The sequence below is a fragment of the Anarrhichthys ocellatus genome, unplaced genomic scaffold, assembly GCF_004355925.1.
Source record: "Anarrhichthys ocellatus isolate YVR2014 unplaced genomic scaffold, GSC_Weel_1.0 scaffold3, whole genome shotgun sequence".
In the NCBI taxonomy this organism is placed as follows: Eukaryota; Metazoa; Chordata; class Actinopteri; order Perciformes; family Anarhichadidae; genus Anarrhichthys; species Anarrhichthys ocellatus.
In genome coordinates, this window is record NW_022280033.1 from 9,514,080 (window position 1) to 9,523,311 (window position 9,232).

At 41.6% G+C, this 9,232-nt stretch overlaps 1 protein-coding gene and 1 pseudogene across 5 annotated transcripts; both read right to left on the minus strand.

Moving 5' to 3' along the window:
• Nucleotides 1–51: 51 nt before the first annotated feature.
• LOC116399449 (peroxiredoxin-like 2A) lies at nucleotides 52–5,580 on the minus strand. 5 transcript variants are annotated; one of them, XM_031876656.1, is made up of 7 exons: nucleotides 5,511–5,578; nucleotides 4,227–4,326; nucleotides 2,478–2,534; nucleotides 1,898–1,989; nucleotides 1,679–1,819; nucleotides 894–1,058; nucleotides 52–814 (listed from the first exon to the last, which is right to left on the minus strand). In XM_031876656.1, exons 2-7 carry the CDS (start codon nucleotides 4,234–4,236, stop codon nucleotides 719–721), a joined length of 561 nt encoding a protein of 186 aa, XP_031732516.1. In that variant the 5' UTR covers nucleotides 4,237–4,326; nucleotides 5,511–5,578; the 3' UTR covers nucleotides 52–718. The 5 variants fall into 5 exon arrangements, with proteins under 5 accessions (XP_031732516.1, XP_031732498.1, XP_031732523.1 ...); XM_031876638.1 differs by having other exon boundaries at nucleotides 2,478–2,663; XM_031876663.1 differs by lacking the exon at nucleotides 5,511–5,578 and adding an exon at nucleotides 3,505–3,753 and having other exon boundaries at nucleotides 2,478–2,663; nucleotides 4,227–5,503.
• Nucleotides 5,581–5,725: 145 nt separating this feature from the next.
• Nucleotides 5,726–8,055, minus strand: LOC116399480 (peroxiredoxin-like 2A; annotated as a pseudogene).
• Nucleotides 8,056–9,232: the final 1,177 nt, after the last annotated feature.

Genomic DNA, 9,232 nt, shown 5'->3' on the forward strand with positions numbered 1-9,232 from the left:
GGTAGAAACATATACGTACAGATGAAATCTTAAAATGAAACACAGTGAAGATATGGTGATGAGGTCTTCTTTATTTATATGTACAGGTTCACACAACAACACACACGCTTCATTCAGGCAGCACCAACACTCCTCAACATGGCGACAGTGGCTGGACCTGTATGTGTTTGAGCATCAAACCTGCTCCTCTCAATGTTGAGTTTGGATTCAAGTTGTCATTATCACACACACAGGCCGCACACACACACTGGCTCGCCATGTTGGAGGCCCATTCAGGGTGCCTGACCAGGAGAAGCAAACAAAGACGATACACAGGAACATTATTACAAATGTACCACTGAAAGACAAGCTCACAGAATAATTTATCAATACATTTAGTGGTTCTCTAAAAGGCAGATTTGAAATGACCTTAAATTAAATGGCATTTAAGTCCCTTAGTACCTGATTTTAGTACCCGTCTCAAAGACACTAGCTTCTAGGTGTCTGCAGAGGTGTAATCGGTGACTAATCCTGAAATAATATTGTCTCTGTCCTGAACCAACGGTAAATTAATGTGCAAAAGACAGAGGTATGTTGTGATATTAGACAGTGCAGACATACATGTCATATTTCAGTGATGGACATCTCAGCATGTCAAGTTAAAACTGCAGTTATGTTTTGATCTAAACTCGGTGTACCTTTTGTCTAATAACATTTGTTTTTGGGGGAAAAATTGAAATTATTCTGCTGGTACAATCTTCTTAACGGCCTCTAAAACATCAGCAATCTGCACTTTATTGCCAAACTCCTTCTCGTGGTGTTCCAGGAGAATCCCCTGCAAACACAACATACAGTTCAGATACAGTTCTATGAAGCTCTACTGATTTCTCCCCGAGTGGTCCAGGTACACTTACCTGGTCTCCTGCTCCGAGGACAAACACTCCGCCCAGGATGAAGCCCTCTCCGTTCATGTTGCCCTGGTAGCCTGACCTCCAGGCCCGTATGAAGTTCTGCCAGACCCCGAGCCGAAGGAACCCCAGACCCCCCATCTTTCTCTGCAGCGGCCCGTAGAAGACGTTCTACAATCACAGTTAAGTTTCAGTCAATAATCAAGAGAAATAAAACAGCCTTGTGGATTTATTCAACTATTGCTTTAGCAGCCAAAATTACATAACCTTATTGGCCAACTCAAGTTGCCTTTTGGGAGAGGAGAACAGTAATGCGGAAGGACGACTTAAAATCTAGTTCAAGCTGTGAGTCATTTTCATTTCCCAGCAATGACTGATGATTGTTAGCCTATTACCCACTCTAGGATCATTAAAACATATATAATAATTGCTCATTCAACCAGCACTCTAATAGCCATTTACACTCCACTGATGAGCAGATCCACACCTAAATTATTATTATTAATCTCACAAGAGCTGAAACAATTAGTCAATCAACAGAAATAATTAACGACAATTTAAATAGATAATCAATTGTTTAATAGCTTGCGTCTCCAGAATGTAAATAATATGTTTTCCTGGCTGCTCCTGTCATAGAAGACCAACAAAAATGCAAAGAAGCAAGTTAGGACAGGTTGTCATTGTCGGTACTTGTCGGCACTTAAAAAAAAAAAGGAGTAAGACTGTTTTGTAGTTTAGACAGACAGAGGAGTAACAGTGGCTCTGGTATCATGTTATCTTCCACAGCTGACCTTTTCATCTAAGTAGATGTCACCAGCGAAGTGCGGTCTGAAGTCCTCGATCTCTGCGCCGACATCCTCCTTCACCACAGCAACCAGATGGACCCCGAGCTTCTCCAGCTCGGGCTTCAGAGAGGACAGCTCAGAGGCCTCCTACAGAGAGAGATACCTTCAGAGTAAATAATACTCCCATACACTGTACACATTTCAACTCTGAGTCATGTGTATCACCTCTCTGCACAAAAATCATCCAGGGCGTCGTACGGCCATGACCACAGCCCCGTTCATGTCCCACAGGCTCTTGGCTTTGATGACGTTGTTGCCTGCAGACAAAACAAGAACAAATAGTTTCTAACACAAGGCGGACGTGTGTCTGATTTTAAAAAAAAATAAATAAATTTAAAAAAAAAGAAAGCACAAGAATGTCATGGGTTTTACTGCTACATAAATCGAATCAATCTGTTGTGTGGAACATAAAAGATGACGCCTTCACACGGGAGAAAAGGCTAAATGTTCATGGTCACATGACACATCTAAATGTTTTGGAATATTACAGTAACTCTACCTTCAGCTTTGGACAAAGACCTTTACAGTGATCTAATCTCTAATACCAGCAGACTTGAGAAAGCAGCTTTGCCCTAAATCCCACACAAAACCTCATTCAGTGCACGTACAACGCATACAAATATACAACAGTAAAGAAAACTGGAAATGGCTGATTCTCATATGGGTTTAACAACAACCGGTGTTGAGACTAACAGGCTTATTGGTGGGTGACAGAATTACACAGCCAATCAGAAAGGCTACCTACCATCTTTGGTGGAGCGCAGGTCCGCCTCTTCAAGGTTCTCCAGTGACACCTGAGCAGCTTTAGGGAGACACAAATCAGTATTGGCTAGGAAGATCCCGGCAAGCGCCGCTCCAACAGCACCCAGACCCAACGACCACATCCCCATCCCGGACAGCCCCCCCTCTAGCCCGAGCACAGAGGAGAACACTGCAGCACAAACGGGCAACAACATGAGGAGAGAAATGAGTCATTTATTTCACACACATGCTCATAATGAAATAAACATGCTTAGCTTTAACAATACAGTTTTGGCAGCTTTCTTTCACTTTAAATTCTTACACAAGGAGACCTCAGACCTCCAAGGCTGAGACCAACAAGACCCATCTTGCAGATTTGGTCTTGTGTTTAAGGGTATTGCTCTGTGTACGAGCATAGCCTCTTATCACATTACTCTCATCTCAAGCTCAATAGATAGGTCACATACCTACTAAGGAGATGGGCTTCTGCCAGTTTGTAGACGCTACATTTGACTGCAGCTGTTTTTTTTTAGTTTTTTTTTTAAATGAGTCACTCTGAGACCGCTAACGTCGTGCTTTGCTTTGTATTTAGTTAGAAATCTTGCAGTGTAATCGTAGGGCGGCAACTAACAGTTTTTTCATTATCAATTAATCTGTCGATTGTTTATGAAGATACTGGGAAAAAGTCTATTCTAATCTATTAATCGACTTTCAGCTACAGTTTTATGTACTGCTTCTTTCAATTAGTGAAGCAATTCATCTATGAACGATGGATGAACCTGTGAAATTCACAAAGGTTATTCATTGCTCTTATCAAACCATTTTACATTGCTAGAAAGATAAAAATGATCATCTTATAGAATGACTCATTTATTTTGTCTACTTTCATAACACTTCAGTGTCATGAAGGTCGGGAGTCACTCGAGCAGAGAAACCCTGTGCACAGGTCACAGCTGTTAAAACAACGAGCTCAAAGTTTGGGTTGTGGTCAGGGAACAGCGAGCTGTGAAGGCAGTCAAATGTGTCCTTGCCTGAAGGAGGCTTGTTTGGGTCAGGACTGGCTTTGGCTTCACTTTGGTGAAACAGAGCAGTCTGGGTTCTTAGAAACTGGGGCCTGGCTGCGGTGGAGGTCCGGCTGCTCGTGGTAGCGCTCCCCAGAGAGAGGGCAGAGCAGCACGGGGACAGTCTCCACCTCAAACCTGTCCAACACCTGGACAGAGCCAGCATCTGGTCCGTGGACAAAGACTGACCCTCTGACTACAAAGACCCTCAAGATTTCCCTGAAAGAAAGAAACACAAGTCTTTTCTTTGTGCCATGCTGCATTTGATTTTACAGACTTGAGAGAAAATTATGGGATCTTTCTTCATGATTAGACTGCCCAGATAAGACATTATACAGACAGTTTAGCCAGTTAGCCAAGTTTGATCTATGCTTAAAATAGGAATTTATTACCCACCCTGAAGAGTGAGCAATATGAAACTGAAAGAACAATAAAAGCATTAAGTATAAAAGGTGTGATTCTTATCTTAATAATCTCACTGGGGTATGACAGTTCGCCATTTGCAAACAAACTTCCTATAAGCACTCAAAGCTCTCGTGTGGTTAACACATCAACACATACAGGGAAAACACAAAGATGAAGTCCACAATATTGTACACAGAAATGAATAAGCTGAGAATTAAAAAATGAACACACTTGCAGCTGTTACAGAAAAGTGAACTGATTAAAAAGTAAGAATGTCATATACTAACTTGTCTCCATTTCCAGAACGCGACGAAATACTTATTCTCCTGGGATTAGGCTCATCCAGTTTCAAACGCTAACTCGCCCAAATACATTTGTGTCCTGACACTAAGAACAGGGAGGACAAAGGGCAGAAGAAATGAGTACAACGGCAGCCAAGAGAGACACGCGGCCACGCCTGCAACTCAAAGAAGACTAGACTCCCTGAACGCTCTGAAGAGTGAGCAGAGAGAGTAGCTGTCAGCACTGGTACTGCCAAGTACGAACATGATGTAATGTTAGCCAATACTTTGTACACAATGGTACAAATCTAATAGAGAAAGAGTGTTATGTATATAATGAGATGCCTGGACGATGATCACGTTCTAGTGTTCAAAAGGAACTGTACTGCTGTACTTTTTTGAGGTACTTGAGTATTTCCTTTAGATTCTTCTTCTCCACTATTATTTTGACCATGTAGACTTTTAATACATAACATGATCTGCTTCTAAAATACAATTACCTCCATTTCAAACTGATTTTTCATTTATAATTACCTAAAAAAACACGTGTCCTAGATTTAGCTACCCAGCAACATTAAAATGCTACATACATGTTAACGCATCTTTTATAATAATCTAATAATATCATAGATGTATGATAATACATATATCTGAAGAGGGACATTTTTAACCAGCTGTTGTAATACTCGTTTTGGCAGAAAGGATATGGGACTCACAATCCATCAGTCCAGTTCTTGCATTACTTTATGTCCATTAAAAGCTGAACAAGGCTTAATGATCATTGTCCAACAAACCTAGATTGATTTGTACCCGTCATTAAGGTGCAGTTATGTGTATTATTAGTCCAGCTGATGTGTGTAGTTGTGTGATACCGTATTTCCTGTTTGTTCTGGCTTAATTTATTATATGATTCAATCAGGACGACAGCAAAGAATGCAGATAATGACCTTCACACTACCAATGTGTGATCAATGACTTTACCTCGTGGCTCCACAGACTACACGTATAGTTGTAACCCAATAGGACTAGAATATGTTGTCGTATTTGAGAGGTTATAACCATGACGGTTACATAATCTATACATACGTTCAGTGTCCTACAAAGTTACTGTTGCTAGTGGTGACGACAGTGTCGTGGCTACAGGTTAGCTCAGCTAACGGTGGAATTAGCCGTTGGTTCATTGAGTGTGGGCCTGGAGCTAGCATGGGTTGCTAAAGCAAGTGCACCTGTTCAGAAGCCGTGACTTGATATCAAGATAACGGAATAGTTGTTTAATAAGGGAACACTCACCGAAATCAATGAAGCGACAAGCAGCGCCTCCCTGAACCGACGTTTTGTAAACAGATGTCTGCGCAGGCGTACTAAACGATCCGGGGAGCAGGCAAACTAATCGAGTAAGATGGCTGGAAAAGAAGATTTGAACTTTGGCACGAACCAAAACAAGGTAAAATACAATACACTGACAGCTAAATATACAGATAATCTTTCTGTAAGCATTATTGGTTAAGTGGTTTATTACATGGCAAACACACAATGCGTTTAATCACTCCAACGGTTCAATCTCCCTCATGTCATGCCAATACCGTCATGGTAAATGTTTGATCTGTGTGCAAGCATCAGAGCTGTTCTCTCAGCAGAGTTTAGAAACAAATCTTCATTAAAACACACAGAAGACCATCACACAACCAGGACCAGAACAGCAGACAGTGGGCCACTAAATAGTTAAAGTGACATATGTTAACCACAAAGTTGTGACACTGCATAACATATCAGCAAAAGGGGAATGAGACCAGGATTTCAATTTACAAATGCAATATGATTAGAGCACAGTGTTTTAAAGGAAAACGCCTGGGTTAGGCTTAAAGAATACAGACAAATAAATGGAAGCATGCTGCAACCATTATTATGTAATCTCCAACAGTCCATTCATTGACATATTTGAGGTCTATCTGGCAATGTGGTCTTGCATTTCACGGGCTGTTCTGAGTACTGCCAGCATATTCACTTTATCCCCAAACTCCTTCTCGCGGTGCTCCAGTAGAATACCCTGGGGGGGGGGGGGGGAGAGAAAACACAGTCTGACAACATCCAGATACACCTGTCAGAAAATATTTGTTCTGTAATTGACTGCCTACCTGATCTCCGGGCCCAATGACAAAGACTCCTCCCAGGACAAGACCTTCACCTCTTAGGTTTCCCCTGAAGCCTCTCCTGTAGGCCCGCCAAAGGTTCCTCCACACGCCAATACGCAGAAACATGGAGAGAAACATCCACCGCTCTTTAGGGCCGTAGAAATTTCTCTATGAAAATAACATGAAGGCAGTTTATTGTCTTAAATTGTGTAATCCTACATGTTTCACTTAATATCTTAAAGCCATATGTAAATGCAGACCTTCTGATCCACATAGACCTTCCCAGTGAAGTACTTCTTGAAACAGTCCAGCTCCTTGCCAATGTTTTCTTTTACCACGGCAAACAGAGGGACTTCAAGGTCCTGCAGCTGGGACTTCAGAGAGGTAAGCTCAGCAGCCTCCTAGAGAGGGACGGACAGAGAGAATCCAATAGCATGGAAGAAACCAGTTAAGTGACCACAGAGTTCTTATTACTGATACACGTACAGGCATGTGATTTCATACCTCTCTGCACAATAATCATCCAGGTCGTCGTACAACCACGACCACAGCTCCGGTCTTGTCCCACAGAGTTTGGGCCCTGTGTCGCTCATGGACTGAAAGAGACGAAGGCGCATTATTGAATCTAATGCCACTGACTCTTGTTCATGAGGGATAACTGAAGAAGTCCATTTACTACCTTGTCCCTAATGAAAGATGCAGTCACTGTTTGGGCCCACTACAAGTTTGTGGATTGATTTGTGTGCTGTTGTACTCTAATCTCAGACACCAAAAGTTGGATTTTGACCTCCCAACAGCGGTTTGTGTCAATCAATCCTAATTATAAAACGTTCAGAGAGTTAAAATAGTTAGTCCAAAATTAGAAAATTAAAACATTTTGTTCGTACAAGATTCCCTATTTCTTTGTTTCCACAGACATTGTTTCCTTGTTGAGCTGCGATGGAAAATAGCAACACAGAGAGGGAATTTCATAGTCAAAATCTGTATTTCTACAACATTATAGATTCAGCTTGTTTCTGTTTTCAGACTCACCCCCTCCAGTGGTCTTCAGCTCTGTTTCCTCCAGCACTTCTAGGTTGGCCCATGCTGGTTTGGACTGGAACCAGTCTGTGACGGAGCTGATGAGCTCTGCAACAAACAGGCTCACCGCCTTCAGGACCGTGGTCACACTCACCATGACCCTAAACTCGCTCCGCAGGCCACCTACAGTGATGTGAAAAGATTCACTTTCAAATATGCTTCTGGTTCAGGAATGTTTTACAGGATTTAAATGTTTTCCCTCATCAGTCAGATAAACTTTCGCATGGCTTTAGCTTTACACAGCTAAACAGGTGCACACATGCATGCTTTGTTAAATTATTTTTCCAATTGATGTACTAGATGATCAACATGTTTCTCTTTGGTTCCTTTAGAACCCCAAACACAAAGATTGGATAGAAATAGTGTCATTGTTCAGAAAGCAGGAATGCACTGTTCCATGTGACCACTTGACACTCATTTAGCATTTGATTGGGTTTAACAACATGCATTAATTACACATATTAACAAAAGTAAAATATCAATATCATGAAAAAGGCTTGTTTTTAATGGCTTAACATGTAACTTAACGTTTGTTAACGTACAATATGTCAACCAAAAGTGTAAAAAGGTGATACTCACCAGCCTGTGCCTCGCTGCTAATGTGGAGGAATCTGATGTTTGCAGCCAGCCCCTTAAGCCGTCTCAACTCCGATCAGTCTCATCGCAGCGAAAGCCTTGCTTATGTGAACATAACGTGATTGGAATTCCTCAGAGACTGCTGTGAAACAAGGCTCATGTTGAGCTCAATCCTCAGTACCAGGATCAACATGGTGCAGAGTGGAGCTTACATCAACGAGCTATGTAACAGCATTTTTTTATATTTATTTAATCAGTTATATTTCCTTGATTCTGTCAAAGCCGTTAACATTCATAAATATACTAACCAGCATCTTTAATTCAGTATTTGAAAACAATATATTCAATATATACATCCCTTCAGTCTCATGATCTTTTTTAGTTAAATGAATGATCATCTTCTGAGTTTGCTATTTTAACTGCTGATATATATATAGATGTGTCAGTGGAGAGCATAAAAATGTTTTTTTTAAATTTGTCTTTTTATTATCTCCATCTCGTTCAGGTCAGTCCCAAAGTAGCTGCAGAGGTCCTGAGATCACGCTGCAGCTGTCGAGGCTCAGAGCAACACCGACCCCTGCAGGAGGTTAGTGGCATTACAGACGGGACACATGAGTCTGCTCAGTGGCTGAATTCAGAGCTACAAGCTTTTATTACAGCTTCATCTGACAATAGTTCTCTCAATTGATCGATTACATATTTTGTCTATAGATATATAGAAAATTTAGATAAAAAGGCAACTGACATTTCCCAGGACCTAAGGTGAAATTGGTTGTCTTGTCCAACCATCAAACCCAAAGATATTCAGTTTACTATCATGCATGACAGAGTTCAGCATCAAGTCCTCACGGGGGGGCTATAGGTCCTGCATTGTTTTGGGGGGGGGGGGGGTGAACGTACATTGCCTCTCTGACCCCGTGTCGGGAGTTTTATTGCTTTTCAATTACACTTTTTAAATACAGTCAAGTGAACACTTTTTCTCACTCCTGCATAGTGTGAGTGATAAAAGTGCATTGCTATAGGGGTACTGGGTAATATTTCACTCATTGGTGGCAGCTTCTAAGAGGAATGTGCTGAGGGTCCAAAAATGGGCTGGAATAGAAACGGGATAGGATGACACTCCACGAGGCCAGCTGCTGCACTCCCTCTGGCTGCTCCGCTTGCCCATATGCTGGGCTGTGTGTGTGTGTGTGTGTGTGTGTGTGTGTGTGTGTGTGTGTGTGT